General features: G+C 41.3%; 1 protein-coding gene across 1 annotated transcript; it reads right to left on the bottom strand.

Annotated features, from left to right (window-relative positions):
- Window positions 1–5,539: 5,539 nt before the first annotated feature.
- On the bottom strand, window positions 5,540–14,924 carry MANSC4 (MANSC domain containing 4). The gene is made up of 3 exons (XM_010379884.2): window positions 14,126–14,924; window positions 9,662–9,796; window positions 5,540–6,356 (listed from the first exon to the last, which is right to left on the bottom strand). Exons 1-3 carry the CDS (start codon window positions 14,352–14,354, stop codon window positions 5,740–5,742), a joined length of 981 nt encoding a protein of 326 aa, XP_010378186.1. The 5' UTR covers window positions 14,355–14,924; the 3' UTR covers window positions 5,540–5,739.
- Window positions 14,925–21,255: the final 6,331 nt, after the last annotated feature.

Consider the following 21,255-nt stretch of genomic DNA (forward strand, 5'->3'; position numbering starts at 1 on the left):
GCCGAGATCGCGCCACTGCACTCCAGCCTGGGTGACAGAGCAAGACTCTATCAAAAAAAAAAAGTCTGAACAGGGAGGCTTGAGTAAGCTCGGGTTAGCAATACCCCATGCATATTGTCACACACTGATAACTAGGAGAGTAATGTGTCCTGACTCCTAGGGGAGAGCACCAGAAACTAAACATTTGAACCCTTCCTGGGCCTCAACTTACGTACTTCTTCCATTGGGCGACTTTAAGGTATCCTTTCCCTGTAATAAACTGTAAATGTGAGAAGAATAGCTTTCATTCAGTTCTGAGTTCTAGTGAATTATTGAACCTGAGGGTTGTTTAGGGAATCCCCCACAAACTTAACAGTTGGTGTCAGAAGTAGGACAGCATTGTAGAGGACTCTACCCTCTTTTGCAGTTTGGCCAACTCCAAGTAACCTGAAGACTCTTAAACAATTACTGATGCCTAATGGCAAAATCGTAGAGCTGACGGATTAATACAAAACTGCCTCAAAAATAAAACAGTTGGACCGGGTACAGTGGCTCATGCCTGTAATCACAGCAACTTGGGAGGCTGAGGTGGGAGGAGGGCTTGAGGCCAGAAGTTTGAGACTACCCTAGGCAACATAGCAAGACCCTGTCTCTACTTTAAAAATGTATATATACATACATATTTGTATGTATATGTAACAGTTGTGGTTATTGTAATTTTAGCAAAATTAAGCAGCACTATTTGTCATTAATCAGATCCTTGTCCTTTAAAATCTGCCAGTTGACCAAATGTATGCAATTGGAACATATATTCATCTTGATAATGAAAATGCTAGGGGACACTTTGCTATACTAATGCAGTCATTTCTGATTTAAACTTAAATTGTATAGCCCAGAAGTTGCTTAAACACATAGGCAACTAAGATATAGATCAAATCTCTTTTCTTAATTGTGGTATGCTTTAATTCTTTGGCATATTTTTGCAATATTGGTATTTCACAATACTAAACAGTTACAGACTTTTTTTTTTTTTTTTTTTTGAGAAGCTGGACCCAGTGGCTCATACGTGTAATCCCAGCGCCTTGGGAGGCCAAGGTGGGAGTATTGCTTGAGGCCAGGTGTTGGACACCAGTCTGGGCAACGAAGTGAAGTACTCTCTCTACATAAGAAAAAAATTCCTGAGGCATGGTGGCACATGCCTAGCAACTTGGGAGGCTGAAGTGGGAGAATTGCTTGAGACCAGGAGTTCAAGGCTGCAGTGAACTATGATCACACTACTGCACTCTAGCCTGGGTGGCAGAACAAGAACTTGTCTCCAAAAAAGAAAAAGAAAAGGAAAAGGGAAAAAAAGAAAAAGAACAAACAAACTGGACCCTGGGGTCCAGTCAATAACTAAGGCTAAGGTTGTGACACCCACCTAGGAAGTAACCATGAAATCTTTCCAACGTTGTCACTTTTTTTTTTTTTTGAGACAGAGTCTGCTCTGTTACAGCCCAGGCTGGAGTCTGGAGTGCAGTGGCACATTCATGGCTCACTGCAGCCTCAACCTCCTGGGCTCAACAAATCCTCCCACCTCAGCCTCCCAAGTAGCTGGGACCTCCAGCTACTCCTAACCTCCCAAGTAGCAGGCCACCACGCCTGGTTAATTTTTTGTTTTTGTGGAGATGGGGTCTTGCTATGTTGCCTGGGTTGGTCTGATTGTTTCTTAATAAAATTTAAAATTTTATTCAGAAGTTCTCTTTTGTCTCTGGCTTCCAGTAAGAAAGTAGTTTCTAGTCTCAATTTTGCTTCTTAAATGATTCTGGTCTGTTGTCTTTCCAGTCCAAATTTACTCAATTTATCTAATGGTCAAAAGCGCTGAAGAGGAAAAGGAATTTGTTTCTTTTCTTAGAAGGTAAATATGCTTTTCCCAAATTAAGATCATTTATATGAAATTATCAGCTTTAAGGAATGAGTAAAATTCTGAGAAGCCCCAAGGGGGAAAAAAACCTTTTTAATTCTAGCAGCCCTAGTCTATTGGAAAACCTCTAAGCAATTCACATATACTTACAAGTAATGATTTTCGGCAGTGGCTTATGCCTGTAATCCCAGCACTTTGGGAGACCGAGGCAGGTGGATCACCTGAGGTCAGGAGTTCGAGACCAGCCTGGCCAACATGGTGAAACCCTGTCTCTACTAAAAAATACAAAAATTAGCTGGGTGTGGTGGCAGGCACCTTAATCCCAGCTACTTGGGAGGCAGAGGCAGGAGAATCGTTTGAACCTGGGAGGTGGAGGTTGCAGTGAGCCAAGATCAAGCCACTGCACTCAAACGTGGGGGACGAGAGCGAGACTTCTCTCAAAAAAAGAAAAAAAAAAAAAGTAATGACTTTCTAAATGTATGTACAAAATGTATAAAGACAACTTACTAAATTATTTCTGTAAATATAATGTTAGGATAATTTAAATCTTGCCCCCCCCCCCCCCCCGCCCCGCCACCACCCCCTGCTTCAAATAGCATGGGTTTGGCCAGGCGCAGTGGCTCACGCCTGTAATCCCAACACTTTGGGAGGCCAAGGTGGGTGGATCATGAGGTCAGGAGTTTGAGGCCAGCCTGGCCAACATGGTGAAAACCCGTCTCTACTAAAAATACAGAAATTAGCTGGGCATGGTTACGGATGCCTGTAATCCCAGCTACTCGGAAGGATGAGGCAGGAGAATCACTTGAACCCGGGAGGCAGAGGTTGTGGTGAGCCGAGATCGCGCCATTGCACTCCAACCTGGGTAACGAGCAAGACTCCATCTCAAAAAAAAAAAAAAAAAAAAATTGCATTTTTCCCCCCCTAATGTATTAGGGAAGAAATTAAAGAAATTTATAACAATTTTATGAATTATTACAACTTAAGGTAAATAGATTTTTTTTTTTTTTTTTTTTTTTTTAAAGACAGAGTCTTACTCTGTTGCCCAGGCTGAAGTGCTGAGGCATGATCTTGGCTCACTGCAACCTCTGCCTCCTGGGCAGCCTCAACCTCCCAGGCTCAAGCAATCCTCCCAATGCAGCCCTCCAAGTAGCTGGGACTACAGGTGTGTGCCACAATGCCTGGCTAATTTTTTAATTGATTATTTATTTATTTAAGACGAGGCCTCACTGTTGCCCAGGCTAGAGTGAGGTGGCACATTCATGGCTCACTGCAGCCTTGACCTCCTAGAGCTCAAGTGATCCTCCCACCACAGCCTCCCAAGTAGCTGAAACTACAGGGACATACCACCACACCCAGCTAATTTTTTTTTCTTTTTCTTTCTTTTTTTTTTTTTTTTTTTGAGATGGAGTCTCACTCTGTCATCCAGGCTGGAGTGCAGTAGTGTAATCTCAGCTCACTGCAACCTCCACCTCCCGGGTTCAAGGGATTCTCCTGCCTTGGCCTCCTGAGTAACTGGGACTACAGGCATGTGCCACCACGCCCGGCTAGTTTTTTGTATTTTTAGTAGAGAGGGGATTTCACTGTGTTGGCCAGGATGGTCTCAATCTCCTGACCTCAGGTGATCCACCCACCTCGGCCTCCCAAAGTGCTGGGATTACAGGCGTGAGCCACTGCACCCAGCCAATTTTTGTATTTTTTGTAGACACGGGTTCTTGCTATGTTGCTCAGGCTGGTCTCAAGCTCCTAGGTTCAAGCGATCCTCCTGCCTCAGCCTCCCATAGTGCTTGGATTATAGGTATGAGCCATCACGCCTGGCCTTTTGATTAAATTTTAAAATCAGACTTTTAATTGTGGTTAGTATTCAGCTGCAAGGGATTTTATATTTTTCTTTTCTATTAAAAGAAAGAGTCATTCTCTTTTTCTACCCAGTATTAATACCAGGGAAAGAAAAGGAAATATATCATAAGCCACTGGACTTAGAAAAATTTGAGTTTTCTTTTTCTTTTGAAATCAAATGTTTTATTTTTATGGATTTAGGGGTACAAGTGCAGTTGTGTTACATGGATGTATTGTGTAGTGGTAAAATCTGGACATTTAGTGTACCCATGGGCAATTTGTTTTAACATACGAGGGAACAGTACTATTTTATAAGTGTTATAAATAGGATTTCTCCTTATTTATTCTTTTTTTTTTTTTTTTCAACAGAGTCTCACTGTTGCCCAGGCTGCAGTGCAGTGGCGCAATCTCAGCTCATTGCAACCTCTACCTCCCAGGTTCAAGTGATTCTCCTACCTCATCCTCCCAAGTAGCTGGGATTACAGGCACGTGCCACCCATGCCCGGCAAATTTTTGTATTTTTTAGTAGAGACAGGTTTTTGCCATGTTGGCCAGGCTGATCTCGAACTTCTGACCTCAGGTGATCTTCCCACCTCAGCCTCCCAAAGTGCTGAGATTACAGGCATGAGCCACCGTGCCCAGCCCCTCATTTATTATTTATGCTTATTAGCTGTCTTTTAATAATCTGTTCTCACATTAAAAACAGGTTTTGGGAATGAGAAGAGGGGCCTAAAAAGCTTAAGTTTATTAGAGACTTGAACTACAGTATTCCACACTTAAAAGTCTTCTAAGATTTAGGGGGTAAATCTGGTGTAAGATTTGGACAGAACTGAGACACCCAGAGCTAATCTTTACACCTAGGAAAACAAATGTATACAAGTGAGGGATGTAACTAAAACTAAAACTCTCAAGCTTTATTCAACAGAAATCAACACAAAAAGCTCAAAGAGCTCCGTAGCACAATTACTGAAAGGAAGGTAAAGATGGGTTGGAATTGAGAAGGATTAATCAATTGAAAGTAGAAAGCTAGATTAAGGTCAGGAAGCATTTGCTTATGCGTTAGTAACTGTTAGTAACTGTGTTATTTTGCTCAAATTACTACATGATTGTATTACTATACGTGACAATAATTTGACCTTGACTGGGAGGCAAATATGATGATACTGTGGTGTTTTCTTCCTGGTATTGTTTTTTTTTTTTTTTTTGTACTTTTTGGGAAAACATACACTTTTAATCTAACAGTGATTTTGAACATGGACTTGAACCAGACTGCCTGTGTTTAATTAAGTCCTGACTTCACTACTTAATACTTGTGTGTCTTTAGGGAAGATGCTTAACCTCTCTTCACCTCAGTTGCCTCATCTGTAAAATGTGATAATAGTATCATGGTTAACAGCAGTATACTCACCTCTCAGGGTTGGAAGGATTCAGTGAGTTCATGCCCCTAAAGCACTCAAACAGTGTGTCTCACTCAGTAACAACTGTAAGGATCAGAATTTTGCAACTCTGGCAGAGGGAACACTACTCAAAAAATAGAAATAACAACAAAAACAGCAGTTATGTTTATTAAGCATTAGCCTTTTTTTTTTTTCACAGATTGGTAGGAGTGCGCATCCTATTTTTTCTTTTGAGACACGGTCTGGCTCTGTTGCCCAGGCTGGAGTGCAGTGGTGCAATCACTGCTCACTGCGGCAGCAGTCCTCTCACCTCAGCCTCCTGAGTAGCTGGGACTACAGGTGCATCATGTTGCCCCATGTGCTTTTTTTTTTAATTTTTTATTTTATAGAGACAGGGTCTCACTATGTTGCCCAGGCTGGTCTCCAACTCCTGGGCTCAACAATTCTTCTGCCTTGGCCTCCCAAAGTGTTGGGATTACAGGTATGAACCATCATGCCCAGCCCAATTTTTTTTTTCACTAAACTGCCCTTATACAAAACTAAAAATGATATCCTTTAAAGCATATAATCTTGCTACAGCTTTTACTATGAAGAGTTCTCCTTCATATGGTTACGATTTTTAATTTGCTAGGATCCTGATTTTCTCTGTCTTAGTTTATAGTGGCCCTGCTGCTTTCCACAGCATCCAGATGCCAGGATGACTATACAATAGCCAAGAAAGATGACAGAGGTACAAAGGGCCACAGAAACCAGCCAAGTCTTTGAAGTCACAGATACCTCATCTTCATTCGCAGACGTGTGGTTTCTGCTATTGTATCCTTTGGTTTTATTCAGTAATTGTTTGCTACTGTTGAGTAGGGGTGGAATAGGCATATGAGAAAGTTTTGTGTCTATGGGTACAAAGAAAGGAGAAATAGTCTTATTATCTGGATTGCTGTTGAAATCAGTATTTGGTGACACCATATTTATCTTTGTGGTAATGGAGTCATTCAGGGAAGTAAATCTTGCCCAAAAATCTGTGGTTAATTCCTTAGAATAACTGGTACTGTTTGTGTTTACAACCAAATCTTGATGCGTGGTTGAGGATGGAGCCTCTGTGGATGGCAGCACACCATTTATCATGGTGGTTTGTTTATCTAAATTCATAGCTTTTAGAATCCTTAGTCTGTCCCATCTCTTGGATGAAGAACGAGTATTTAGATATGTGGAAGATTGTTCAAAAACCAGCAAATCTGGATCTATACCTGAAAAATAAATAAGGCATCATTCATTTTATTTTTACTTTCAAAGCAAAAACCTTAAAGCAGAGTTTGGAGAAGGGATTGGCTTTTGCCACTATGAGTTACTGAACAAAGCTAAATTCACGTTCTACTACCACATTCTTCTCAAAGGTTTCCAAACATACTGGCTACATTTGAATTTATCTTAACTTTCTAAAACACTTTTTTTTAAATGAACAAATTTGACTACACCCAAGGAGAAGGCTTTGTGTCTGTCAGGGTTTTTGTACAATAGTGAATGTTACTTTGAGAGCTGTAGAAACAGTAACCATTTGAGATACAATATAGCGTTTGTTATTTATTTATTTATTTATTTATTTTTTGAGACAGGGTCTTGCCCTATCACCCAGGCTGGAGTGCAGTGGTGCGGTCTCGGCTCACTGCAACCTCTGCTTCCCAGGTTCAAGCAATCCTCTCACCTCAGTCTCCTGAGTAACTGGGATTACAGGCGTGCGCCACCACGCCCAGCTAATTTTTTTTTTTTTTTTTTTTTTTTGTAGAGATGGAGTTTCTCCATGTTGCCCAGACTGGTCTCGAACTTGTTAGCTAAAGCAATCCGCCTGCCTTGGCCTCCCAAAGTACTGGGATTATAGGCAGGAGCCACCGCACCCAGCAATATAGCATCTTTAAATCAAGTTAAGCAAAATAGGGCCTGAGAAGGGTGACTATAAGCAAAATCATGAGCAAAGCCTTAAGTCTCATCCCTTTCGACCTCTGAGGGTCTTGCTTTGTCTTTGGTATTTTCTCCCTTGTATACTAACTCCTTTCCCTCTAACTTCAGACATGAACAGATACTGCTTTGTCTTTATAGGAGAAGAGAAAAAACTGTCAACAGCTTTCCAGTGGTCCCTGCTGGTGACTTCTCTCTCTCTCTCTCTCCCCCTCCCTCTCTCCACGCAAACATGCCAGCATCCATTGCTTCTGAGGTAGTCAATTGTTTCCTTACTTCCTGATCACTCACGTCACCTTGCTTTGGCTTCTCTCTTGTCCTTGATGCTACCAGCCACCTTCTTGAATTCTTCTCCTATGACTCCCTGGACCTTGGACCCCCTTGGCATTTTCCCCCACTGCCTCTCATTTTTACTTTCTTTTGCTGGTTCTCTTGTACAATCTCACTACTTGTGTGGTTTCCATAATCTTCAGTCCTTGGTTTTCAGATATATTTTCTCTTCACCACCCCCTCCCCTCCAACACACACACAGAGATCATGCTCAATTGGCACCACTACATCAATGGCATTGAAACCCATATCACTGTGTTTTCCCCTTTCTTGAGTTCTGATCTCATTTATCCACTCTTCTATTGGAGGTTTCCATCTGGACCTCTTACATCATCTCTTAATATGCCCAAAGCCAAAATTATTACCTCTGCCTCCTTGTCTCCTTCATTGGCATCATCATTCTTCCATCACCCACACTGAAATCGGCACTGTAAGGTGATTTTTTTTCTTTAAGAGACAGCTGTCAGTCAGGCTGGAGTGTGATCGTGCAATCATAACTAACTGTAACCTTGAGCTCCTGGGCCCAAGTGATCCTTCCACCTCAGCCTCATGAGTACCTGGAACCAACCACAGGCACACACCACCTTGCCTGGCTAATTTTTTTTTGTAGAGATGGGGGTCTCTCTATGTTGTTCAGGTTGGTCTCGAATTCCTGGGCTCAAGCAATCCTCCTGCCTCAGCCTCCCAAAGTGCTGGAATTACAGGCGTGAGTCACTGCACTTGGGCCTGCAAAGTGATTTTGACTCCACTCACTTCATTTCCTTTCATTAAAAAGGTGACTAAGTCCTTATTCAACCTTCCCAGTGCTCTGGTAATTATCCCTTCTCTTCATTTCAATTACAGTCACTTTGTGCAGACTTTAATGCTTCCCTGACTAGATTTTCTAATCTGTACCTGCATATAAGTGTGGACTAGGACAAACAGATATCACTTCACATGTTTTTTCATTAAATGCCCTTGTTGTCTGTTTCAGACAAAGTCAAACCAAAACTCTACTCTGTCCATGGCCCTTATGATACCTGTCCCTACCTTATCTTAGCCATATTTTCATTGCAATTACATGTCTCCTTATTGTGTCCAGACCTGTTTGCTTACTCTCCTGTGGCATAATATAGAACTCATCTTCTTCTGCCTGCCTTCTTCCATGAACCTCCTCTGAATACACTGACTTTCACTAGCCTCCCCTTCTTTGAAACTTTGCACTGAGATGGCTTCACACATTTCTGTATTTAGTTGTGTCTTAACACTAATTGTAAGATCTGTCACATCTACTAGATTATAAAGGAGCTTGAGGGCAGAGATATGGCTGCGATCTTCCACAGTGTTGATTCTAGCCTGGAGCATCGGGTGTTCAATACATACAAATTGATAAGAAATTTATCTCCTTTGCATTTTGATGGCAAAAATCTCTTCTTTTATGGTCACTAATTTACACCCTAAGATTACATAAATGGGCACAAAACACTTATATTTCTAAAATAAAATACACTGGTTATCTTGGGACCAATGATATGCTAATGTATGTTAGCACACGGTGGTAAGTTTCCCTGAACATGACATCCCTCTTTTCAGAATCCTGTATGCAGTGTCCATTGGCCCTCAGAACTGCCATTTAGCATGTTCTTTATCTCCTAGTGGCACCCTCAGCCACTGCAGGAGAAACGCTTCTTTTTTTTTTTTTTTTTTTCCCCGAGACGGAGTCTTGCTCTGTTACCGGGCTGGAGTGCAGTGGCGCGATCTCAGCTAACCGAAACCTCCGTCTCCCAGGTTCAAGTGATTCTCCTGCCTCAGTCTCCTGAGTAGCTGGGACTACAGGCACATGCCACCACGCACAGCTAATTTTTGTATTTTTGGTAGAGACAGGGTTTCGCCATGTTGGCCATCCCGGCCTTGATCTCCTGACCTCGTGATCTGCCCTCCTTGGCCTCCCAAAGTGCTGGGATAACAGGCATGAGCCACTGTGCCTGGCCGAGAAACACTTCCTTTAGCTTTGCTAAGAGTTCTTGAGATTCATGAAATACAGTGGGTAAGCTCTTGTTCAATCATGTATGATTTCTAATCTGGAGTGAACTAATTGCTGAACACATTAAACTAAAGAGAATTTTCTTTCAGTTTTCCGTCCTAGATATGCAAAATTTTTCCAAAGTTCACTGGAAAATAATGATTCTAGGGACTCACATATGACTGTTGCCAGCCAGTTTCTCAGCTAGATGCCTCTACTAGAGTATTGCCAGCATTCTTTAAAAGTCTTGAAATACGTAATCATTACCATCTGTTATGTTGTACAAAATGGCACTGCTTCCAGGCTCTAATATGCAGCTCTCCAGTGTTGGGCAGTGAACATGGAGGCAGTTGATATTGTCATGAATAGGAACGTGGTAGAAGACAGCCAGGTTACAGGAAACTGAAAGGGAAACAAGCAAAGTACATCTGTGGATGGTCTCAATTTCCACCAGTTTCATGAACTCTGAGTAACTTATATTTGTTTCAGGAATACTGGATTAACAGTATTTTTCAGGGCAATGTGCAGACATTTTGCAGAACATTTATAAACTATTGTAACTGCTTCTGTGAATATGGAAAATACTTTTTTAAAAAATTTTTTTGAGACAAGATCTCGCTCTGTCACTCAGGCTGGAGTGCAGTGGTGCGATTACAGCTCAGTGCAGCCTAGACCTTCCGGGTCCAAGCAATCCTTCCACATCAGTCTCCCAAATAGCTGGGACTAGAGGCCCACATCACCATGCTGGGCTAATTTTTGTATTTTTTGTAGAGGCAGGGTTTCACCATGTTGCCCAGACTTGTCTCAAACTCCGGAGCTCAAGCCATCTGCCTCCCGCATAGCTGGAATTACAGGGAGAAGCCATCCCACCCAGCCAGAAAATGCCTTTTTAAAGAAAATACAGATTTTCTCAAAGTAATCTTTCATACTTTCCATCTCACACAGGATATTTGGAATCATTCATTATTTCCTGGTCCCAGAATTTTGTGTTCATGAAAAGTTAGATTAGCTACAAAAACCTCTGGGGGCCCGGCGTGGTGGCTCATCCCCGTAACCCCACCACTTTGGGAGGCCTAGTGGGGCAGATCACCTGAGGTCAGGAGTTCGAGACCAGCCTGACCAACATAGAGAAACCCTGTCTCTACTAAAAACACAAAATTAGCCAGGCGTGGTGGCGCATTCCTGTAACCCCAGTTACTCAGGAGGCTGAGGCAGGAGAATCGCTTGAACCCGGGAGGTGGAGGTTTCAGTGAGCCAAGATCACGCCATTGCACTCCAGCCTGGGCAACAAGAGCGAAACTCCATCTCAAAAACAAAACAAAACAAAAAACCCTGGGGATTTATACATCAGGTTTCTAGGCACAGTGTCCTCTCAGAATACGAAAGGGCTGGGGGTCACCAGAGAAAGAAATAGGAAAATACAAGGACAAATGCTGTAAAGAAGAAGAGGGAGTAGTGGGAAGGGCAAAAGAGTAATACCTGAATGGCCCAGATGGTGGAAAGGCCACAGGCTGTGTGAGCATCACCTTGCCCTGACTGCAGGTGTGCACTCTCCCCAGATGCAAAACCACATCCAAGTCATTCTGATTAAATGACTAATCAGTGTCATTTAAAGAGGCAGGGACTGGACAGGCAGGGATGCTAGCAGGTAGAATTCTAACAGGTGGGGACACACTACTGGCTCATGCTGTCTTTCCTTCTCTAAGCAAATTTGCTTTTTAAAACATGCTCTCTGGCCAGGCGCAGTGGCTCACACCTGTAATCTCAGCGCTTTGGGAGGCTAAGGTGGCGGATCACTTGAGGTCAGGAGTTCGATACCAGCTTGGCCAACATGACAAAACATCGTCTCTACTAAAAAAACAATTACAAATACTGGCAGGGCATGTTGGCACGCACCTGTAACCCCAGCTACTCAGGAGGCTGAGGCATGAGAATCACTTGAACCCAGGAGGCGGAGGTTGCAGTGAGCTGATATCGCGCCACTGCACTCTGGCCTGGGCCAAAGAATAAGACTCTGTCTCAAAAAAAAAAAAAAAAAAAAAAAAAAAAAAAAAAAAAAAAAAAAAAAAAAGAAGAAGAAGAAGAAAAAGAAAATGTTTTCTGACAGAGGACGAGAAGACTTAAAAAGAAAAAAAGTTCCTTACTTCTGGAAAATCTGAAACAGATTTGTGTAATGCAAATCTTCAGTCTACCCTCACAAAAGTGCAACATAGATTTTACTTCTGCTACAGTGCAGTAGAGACCATGTGATATGAAATATCCATTGGCCAAAAGGTATCAACCTTTTTTTTTTCAGTCACCCAGACTGGAGCGAAGTGGTGCAATCTCGGCTCAATGCAACTTCTGCCTCCTGGGTTCAAGTGATTCTCCTGCCTCAGCCTCCTGAGTAGCTGGGATTACAGGGGTGCACTACCACACCTACTTAATTTTTGTATTTTTGGTAGAGACGGATTTCACCATGTTGTCCAGGCTGCTCTCAAACTCCTAACCTCAAGTGATCTGCCTGCCTCGGCCTCCCAAAGTGCTGAGATTACAGGCATGAGCTACCTGCCAAGGTATCAACTTCTTTAATAAAATAAGATTACAGAGGGCTAGCGTCTGATCACCAGACCTCAAAGCATGCCTAAAGCTATGGATCTGCTGCTTGCAGAACCTGTACTGCTTTTGGGTAAGGTGAACTGTGAGGAGTTACATCTCCATCGTTACTTCTAGGACATCCTCATGTTGCTGCACTCTATTTTTCCAGGGGAAAGAATAAGACAAAAATTAGTTAATAATACATTGATAATACATTACACATTACAAATACATTCCCTGAGAACTGTGCTGTAAAGTTTAAGGGAAAGAAAAACTATTCAAACTTAAGACTTTTAAATTTCTGATGAGAAAGTAGTTGATTCTGTAGAGGACAATTTTGAAATGTGTTTTACATTCCTTGTATACATTTCAGCATCCCAGCTCTGAGCAGGATTGTGGCATTTTAAAGTTATGGCTTCCAGCTAATAACTGGCATGTGCCTTCCTGTTTTTTCTCGTTCTGAAGGAAGAAAGCCACAACTGGGAAGTTATAGGGGCTCTAAAATCATGGGATTGCCCTATATGCTTACAGTATCCCCGACAGTCCAAAGGCCAGAGCTTCTCTGCTGTGGAGTCAGGTAAATCCATGCTAAGGGAAAATTCAAAAAAATGTACTGCCTCTCCGCCATCTCCTCTCAGTGAGGACTTACGGGAGTTAGAAGCATCTGGAAGGTGGAAATCTGGATTGGCTATCTTTTCAAAAAGATTTCCTGCTATTAAATTAATTATTGTAGCTCCAATTTTCATCTCAAAAATCTTACATAATAGTCTTACATACACAAAAATCTTACATAATTGGGCAAGAGGCATTGGAAATTAACAAGTTGATACGAAACCATGGAAAGAAGTGTGAAACAACCAAGGGAATTATTTTAAAGTGCTGTGGTGCTTTTGCTGTTTATTTTCAAGTAGCTTTAAAATCTTGGAAAAATGAAAAAGAAATGAAAGAAGTCTTTTGGCAATTATAACTTGAAATCCTGCAATAATAAAATAAACATTCCTAATTGCAGGTCTTGATCATATTATATGGATGAAGTCTACATGCAGATTCTATATGACAGACAAAACATTTATGAGGAATATTTGGAAATATGATTTTGGGGTGGGTATTTGACATATATCTCCCTATTTCTTTCAAAACATGAATCACACTCTAAATTCTTTTTTAATACATTCCACATTTGGTAAACCCAAGTCAGCACATTTTGTGTGTGTGTGTGTGTGTGTGACAGAGTCACACCAGCATAAGGCAGTGCCCACTGCTTTAACCTTTACAAGGAAAGTAATCTTATTATTTATTTATTTATTTTGAGACAGGAGTCTCGCTCTGTTGCCCAGGCTGGAGTGCACTGGTGCGATCTTGGCTCACTGCAACCTCTGCCTCCCGGGTTCAAGCAATTCTACTGACTCAGTCTCCCGAGTAGCTGGGATTACAGGCACCTGCCACCACCGCTGGCTAATTTTTGTATTTTTAGTAGAGAGGGGGTTTCACCATGTTGGCCAGGTTGGTCTCCAACTCCTGACCTCAGGTGATCCACCCACCTTGGCCTCCCAAAATTCTGAGATTACAGGCATGAGCCACCGCATCTGGCTGAGCACATAAAAAAATTTGATATGATACTAGTATCACCAAAATGTACTTTGAAAGGGAAATTATAATAAATATTTGACTGGATGCAGTAGTTCACATCTGTAATCCCAGCACTTTGGGAGGCTGAGACAGAAGGACCGCTTAAGTCCAGGAGTTTCAGACCAGCCTAGGCAACATAGAGAGACTCTGCCTCTAAAAATTTAAAATAAAATGAGAAATAAATATTTTAAAAATCATATATATTTTGAGCTGTAAAAATATTGTAAATTAACCTTGGGGGAAATATTTTCGTTTAGCATTTTGGTGAAGAAAAGAGGATTCTGTTTCCTGTAGGTTCTGTTGAATTCTGGGTCATTATTAGATATATATATAGAGCCTGCTCTGGCCCAGACTGGGAAATCAGTTTCAATGGCTCTCTTTCCTCTCCCTCTCTCTCCCACACCCCAGGGCATCTTCTCTAGTCCTTTACAACTGTTCACTGGCCTCTGCCTAGGACTCCTCACTTAGGGCTTCATCCTTGGAAGTTTCGTCTTATTTTTGCCCAAGCATATCATGAATACTTACCATCCTTCCGAAGACAGCAGCTCCTACTGCACTTCTGGCCAGTGCTTTCAGAATAATACTTCAAGAACTGGGCTCCCAGCTTCTGAGACTCCTCCAGATCGATTAGAAGACCTGGGAAGCGATGGATCCAGCAGTCTCTGTAAAAAACTGTGGGTGAGCAGAGAGAGTCTGATGTCCACCCCATGCTTAGGAGCAATATCACGTTAACTGCTACCACTGCCACATGCATTTTTCCTGTATGAAGGAAGACTCGAAGATAAGTCTGATTTCCAGACAGAAGCTGAATACCGGAGTTTAGGACAGTCTCTGGAATGTCAGAGGTGTTAAGGGAGAGCTTCCTTGGAGCTTTTCTGGAGAGTCACTTTCTGGAAAAATAAGACCACTCTTTGACTGCATATTGATTTTTCTTTTCTTTCTTCCCGGGCCTCAGGTGAACATTTGATTTGCTGGCATTCTTTCTGAACACTTTCCAAGCTATTTCAATCCCCTGTCCCTTAGCATCTTAAGATGTGCATTCTCTTTTCTGCTTTTCCTCTTTCTCTGAAAGTGAATAGTCACAGATACCTTTTGCTAAGTAAATATAAAGACAAGTGGAAACCTTAGTCAAGAGGCTTTCTGAGGGAAACAATAAGTTAGTCACTTGACGTCAGATAAAGGAAGTATCCATTTCATCATAAACAGGACATGATTTTGTGAGGGCACTTCTGTTTGATTTTTAAAGAACTTGTAACTGCAGATTGTTTTTTAAAAAATCACCTATATTTCTTTGAATTTAAGTTCTGACATTCAGATTCACTAAAAAATTTTTTTTGCACTGGTTTGGGTTTTCACTCTGACTTAAAAAAAACCTTGGCCAAGCACAGTGGCTCACACCTGTCATCTCAACACTTGGGGAGGCTGAGGTGGGAGATTGCTTGAGCCTGGGAGGTAGACATTGCAGTGAGCCGAGATGACACTACTGTACTCCAGCCTGGGTGACAGAGCGAGACCCTGTCTCAGAAAAACCAAACCAAACAAACAGAAAACACTAGGAAAATGGTGAAATGTTTTAAAATTTCTAAATAGTAATAAAATCATTTCAATTGCAATGCCCAAACATTTGGAAAGGCAGTGAAAATGAACTCTTGCTTTTGTGAAAGTTATGGGTTTCATATCCTGTGACATCCAAGGTGACAAATTAGTTCAAAGCATAAAACTGTTGCTTTCTCCTATCCAATTTTATATGAAGCATTAGTGATAATCAGCTTTTGGCACAAAGCACTCTACTGTTTCTTTTAAAAAAGAGAAACTTTCTAATCTGTGATGTGTATTTCTTTTATACCTTTTTATACAATGACTCATTCACCTTCTTGACACAAAAATCATTAGCATTCTTTGAACATTCATCTCTTCACTTGTTTCCTAATAATAGTCAGTCTAGTTGTTACACATCTTTTTATTTTTAGAAACATATAATAATTGATAATGAAAAGGAAAGTAGTTAAGACTGAATAGCTTTAAATATGAAACACTTCATTTTCTTCTGAGCAAAAATTATATTATGCACTGACTCCTAACCTTGCCTAAGCCACATAGAATACACAAAATGATAAATATTTCATTCTAATGAACTTCTTATAGAAGCAAATTTCATTTGCTTACCTGCAAAGACTCAGACGATTCCATCTGATCGAAGGGATAGGGAAGAGAGGTTTTATAATGGCAAAGGAAGGAAGAGAAAGGATGAGTAACAAAAAATTACTCTCAATATTTTATGAGATTCCATAGTGATTTCTCTTAGAAAATGCCCTTGAGACATAAACAGGAAGGTCTACTCTCTAATCTTATGATCTTCAAGTCTTTGAGTCATATTAAATATAGGTTCTTTTGTGTGTTATATGATTCCTTGAAGTTCTCGTGTTCCTTTGAGGGATAATGGAATGAGTCACAGTTGTTTAACCCTTTTGCTGTCAGATTATATTTAAATAAAGATCAAAGTTTCATTTTAAAGGATCTACAAGTCTTGGCCAGGTAGGGTGACTAATGCCTATAATCCCAGCACTGTAGGGAGGCTGAGGCAGGAGGATTGTTTGAGCCTAGGAGTTCGAGACCAGCCTGGGCAACATAGGGAGACAGGGTCTCTACTAAATAAATAAATAAATAAATAAATAAATAAATAAATAAATAAATAAAGCCCTGCAGGGGCTGGTGCTATTAAGAAACAAAAAACAAACAAAGAAAGGACCTACAAGTCTCAATGTAAAAGCATGCTTTAAACTTTTTTAAACTTTCTTTTGGAGATTGCATAAAGTCTGGAAATGGATAATTTCTTGGGGCCAAGTATTTTAAAAAGAAATGGTAGAAACTGGAAGGCAGAGGTAAAAGGAGGCATCCATAACAATCTCAAAACTTGTCCCTGTGTGCTGAAATTGCAGAAACCAGGAAGCAATGCAACTGAATCAAAAGTTGTTATAAGGCCTTGTTATCAAATACCTAGAACCACTATACTATTGCAATGTGGAATACATTATATTTCTTTCCAATAGGGTGCTCTTGCTCTGCAGCGGGGTTCACAAATGTGATCTGTACTTTAAAAGTCACTTATCTCTCCCAACAGCCTGATTCAGTAGCTGTTGAGTGGAGAGTGGCCTTTTTATTTTTACAGGAGTCCCAGGTGATTTCCTAAGATGTTTGGGAAACACTGATATAGATAGATGACTGAAATAAATGGAAGTTTTACCTAAACAAGGAGGCTCAACTTGAATTAACTAGAGCCATTTTAAGACCATGTACTACTTTTATCTCATTTAAATCACCCCATAAGCTTTGATGAAAGGAAGACACTTCAGTTTCACTTGTTAAAAAACAGAAATAGGACAGGCGTGGTGGCTCACGCCTGTAATCCCAGCACTTTGGGAGGCTGAGATGGGCAGATCACGAGAGGTCAGGAGTTTGAGACAAATGTGGCCAATATGGTGAAACCTCATCACTACTAAAAATACAAAAATTAGCCGGATGTGGTGGCACATGCCTGTAATCGCAGCTACTGAGGCAAGAGAATCACTTGAATCTGGGCAGTGGAGGTTGCAGTGAGCCGAGATTGCACCACTGCACTCCAGCCTGGGAGACACAGCAAGGCTCTGTCTCAAAAAAAAAAAAAAAAAAAAAAAAAAAAAAAAAAAAAAAAAAAAATTCCAGAAATAAAGTTGTTTTAGGAATATTGAGAAACTGAAAAAAACAAAGAGAAATAATTTTTAAATGGTAGTGAAGTAATAGCACAGCTTTAGTAAATTCAAGACATTTGGAAAACAGTCGATATTTCACCTTTATTTATTTATGTATTTACTTTTTGAGACTGAGTCTCATCCTATGGCCCAGGCTTGAGGGCAGTGACGCAATCTTGGTTCACTGCAAGCTCCGCCTACCGGGTTCAGGCAATTTTCCCGTCTCAGCGTCCTGAGCAGCTGGGATTACAAAAATGCAGCACCATGCCTGGCTAATTTTTGTATTTTTAATAGAGATGCGGTTTCACCATGTTGGCCAGGCTGCTCTTAAACTCCTGACCTTAAGTGATCTGCCCACCTCAGCCTCCCAAATTGCTGGGATTACAGGCGTGAGCACCATGCCTGGTCACCTTTATTTTAAAATTGCTAGTTGCTTTATTTACTTATGTTTCCATTTCATTTGCTGATAAAATTAATAAAAATTATTTTTTTAAAAATGGTACCTGAAAACTTTAAATGTTATTTTTTGCTTCTATTAAATTGACATATGGTCACTTTAATAATTCAAATCATATAGAAAAATACCTCTGCAAGAGGTAGCTTTTCTTGTCACCCCGTTTCTCCACCTACCCTGCCCCCATCATCTGAGGACTATTAAGAGAGATCAGACGTTCAGTTTGGCTGAGCACAATGGCTCACCCCTGTAATCCCAGCACCGTGGGAGGCCAAGGCAGGTGGATCACGAGGTCAGGAGATCCAGACCATCCTGGCTAACACAGTGAAACCCCGTCTCTACTAAAAATACAAAAAAATTAGCCGGGTGTGGGGGTGGGCGCCTGTAGTCCCAGCTACTCGGGAGACTGAGGCAGGAGAATAGCGTGAACCCGGGAGGCAGAGCTTGCAGTGAGCCGAGATCACGCCACTGCACTCCAGCCTGGGCCACAGAGCGAGACTCCCATCTCAAAATAAATAAATAAATAAATAAATAAATAAATAAATAAATAAATAAATAAATAATAAAAAGATTACTTTCCTTGTAAAGGTTAAAGCAGAGGGCACTGCCTTATGCTGGTTAAAAGCAGCCTGTCTGGGGATTCGGTTACCATCTCTCTCCTGGGTTTTTCAGAGATCAGATACAGATCTTGGTTCTGGCTTGGTGGCATCATGGAACATCACCATGAGTAATTCCATTTTGGTTTCAGGGCTAGTGCAGGAGCTCAGTTCAAACCAATGGTCTTGGCTGGTGTGGTGGCTCACACCTATAATCCCAACACTTTGTAAGGTCGAAGAGGGAGAATTGCTTTGAGCCAGGAGTTCTGAGATCAGCCTGGACAACACAGGGAAAGCCTGTCTCTACAAAATTGAAAAAAATTAGCCAGGTTGAGGTGGGGCCCATGAGGTTGAGGCTGCAGTGAGCTGTGGTTGTGCCACTACACTCCAACTTGGGCAACAGAGCAAGACCCTGTCTCAAATAAATAATAAACAAACCAATGGTCTACACATTTTATTTATTTTTAAATTTAGTTTTTAATTTTTTTGTAGAGACAAGGTCTCACTATGTTGCCCAGGCTGGCCTCAAACTCCTGGCCTTGTGCAATCCTCCTGCATTGGCCTCCCAAAGTGCTGGGATTACAGGAATCAGTCACTGCACTGGCCTCCTATAAATTTTATTTAACAGTATATAGGTTTACATAAATGAAATCATACTGTTCCAAAATCTGTTTTTTAAAAAACGTAATGTAACGGTATATTTTTCAGCTGGGCGTGGTGGCTCATGCCTGTAACCCCAGCACTTTGGGAGGCCGAGGTGGGTGGATTACCTGAGATTGGGAGTTCAAGACCAGCCTGGCCAACATGGTGAAACCCCGTTTCTACTAAAAATACAAAAATTAGCCAGGCATGGTGGCAGACACCTGTATTCCCAGCTACTTGGGAGGCTGAGACAGGAGAATGGCTTGGACGCGGGAGGCCACGGTTGCAGTGAGCTGAGATCACACCACTGCACTCCAGCCTGGGCAATAAGAGCGAGACTCTGTCTCAAAAAAAAGTATGTTTTTCAGTGATCCTAAAGAAAGATCTACACAAAAACTTCTAATGGCTCTTTGGTATTTCATTCTACAATACCAAAATTTACTCTGCACTTCAGCTGTAAAATACAAAAACAGTACTGTAATCCATGTAAAGCACTTACACTAGTGCCTGGCACATACTAAACACTCAATATATATTAGCTACTATTATTATACATTATGTTGTTTTCCAATTTTTTGTTATTAAAAGCAATACTGTGATAAACATCTTGTACTAAGATTTTTTTCTACTTGCTGTTTCAAAAGGGATATTTTCCATAAATTATTTAAAAAATGACCTACTTCAGCTGGGTGCGGTGGCTTACGCCTGTAATCCCAGCACTTTGGGAGGCTGAGGAGGGAGCATCACTTGTGCCCAGGAGTTCAAGACCAGCCTAAGCAACATGGTGAAACCCCGGCCCCACAAAAAATGTAAGAATTAACCGGGCATAGTGGCGCATGCCTGTAAATCTCAGCTACTGGGGAGGCTGAGGTGGGAGGAGCACTTGAACATGGGAGGCTCCTTGGAGGAGCACTTGAACCTGGGAGGCTTCATTGAGCCATAATAGTGACACCGCACTCCAGTCTTAATGGCATTGTGAGACCCCTTCTCAAAAAAAATAAAAAATAAAAATTACCTAACTCTATTTGACCTAACTCTTCATGAAACTGTTTTACAGATAGTACCACAAAGCCAGTTTTTATTATCCAATGATCAGTCAATAACAGATCTATAAAATTATACCTCCAGTTATATAAAATGGTATTTTCAAGAGGCCTAGAAATAAATTTAGGTCTTTTTAAAATAAAGGAGTTTATATTGCTCTGACATTGCTTTTCTAGCTTAACAGAAAACTTACTGTGTAATTTATTAAAATGATTTGATCATTTAAGATGCTCCCAATCCTAAATAATGTTATGATCATATTGGGAGCCAAAACACTCACAAGATCAATGCCCAGTATTGTGAGACTAACACCCCAGACTCCCTGTCCAACCTCATCTTACCCTGATAATGTTACTGTGCTTGAATTGCCTTTCTAATGCACATCATTCTTTGAGCATGATTTTTTGGGTCTGTTTTTAAAAGGCAAGAAAATACCAGTCTGAGGCATATCTATGACGGCTGGGAAACAAAAGCATCCATTGGTGAAAGATTCAAGAGACAGAGGAGAGACTGAGAGCCTGTTCTTTGTGGCTGACCCACTGAATCTGGCATTGTTGCCAGTTGAGGCATAGATAAATCGTAGGTCCAAGCCTCTTTGATACAGGAGGTGCCTCCCAGCAAAATTCCGCAGCCTGATGCTTAATACTGGATGTTATACTCTACCATCCCAAAGAAGCTGCTAAATCCATGATCACCCACTCCACCTCCTGCTCCTGCTCCAAAGCTTATCGTGTCTCACTGCACCCTCATAGAGAATGGAAGTGTGAAGGGTTGATGTGAAAATGGAGTTTTATCAGTAACGATTTAAAGGCCAGGTGAAACAAGGTGAAGAGATGAATGTTTTTTATAGAATCCAAGAAAACAACTGAGTAAGTCATAGATCCATTTTTATTTCCTTCATTTTTTTCCAGGGAGGCCAGAATCTACTAGACCATTTTCGATGTCTTTTATTTTTTAGTTCCTTATTCCTAGCATTATTATAAAGAAAATAGGCCAGACACACTAGTGCTTTGAGAGGCCAAGGCAGCAGGATCCCTTGGGGCCAGGAGTTTGAGGTTAGCCTGGGCAATGTAGCAAGACCCTATCGCTATGGGAAAAAAAATGCAGTTTTTGCCTGGCACGGTGGCTCACGCCTGTAATCCCAGCACTTTGGGAAGCCGAGGTGGGCGGATCACCTGAGGCTGGGAGTTT

This window comes from Rhinopithecus roxellana, chromosome 10 (assembly GCF_007565055.1).
Source record: "Rhinopithecus roxellana isolate Shanxi Qingling chromosome 10, ASM756505v1, whole genome shotgun sequence".
Taxonomy (NCBI): Eukaryota; Metazoa; Chordata; class Mammalia; order Primates; family Cercopithecidae; genus Rhinopithecus; species Rhinopithecus roxellana.

Coding starts and splice junctions, on each gene's coding strand:
- MANSC4 (XM_010379884.2), bottom strand. CDS start 14,354: ATGCATGTGGCAGTGGTAGCAGTTAACGTGATATTGCTCCTAAGCATG. Junction 9,797..14,125: donor CTGCTGTCTTCGGAAGGATG/GTAAGTATTCAT, acceptor TTTCCCTTTCAG/TTTCCTGTAACCTGGCTGTC. Junction 6,357..9,661: donor TTTGTACAACATAACAGATG/GTAATGATTACG, acceptor TTTATTTTTCAG/GTATAGATCCAGATTTGCTG.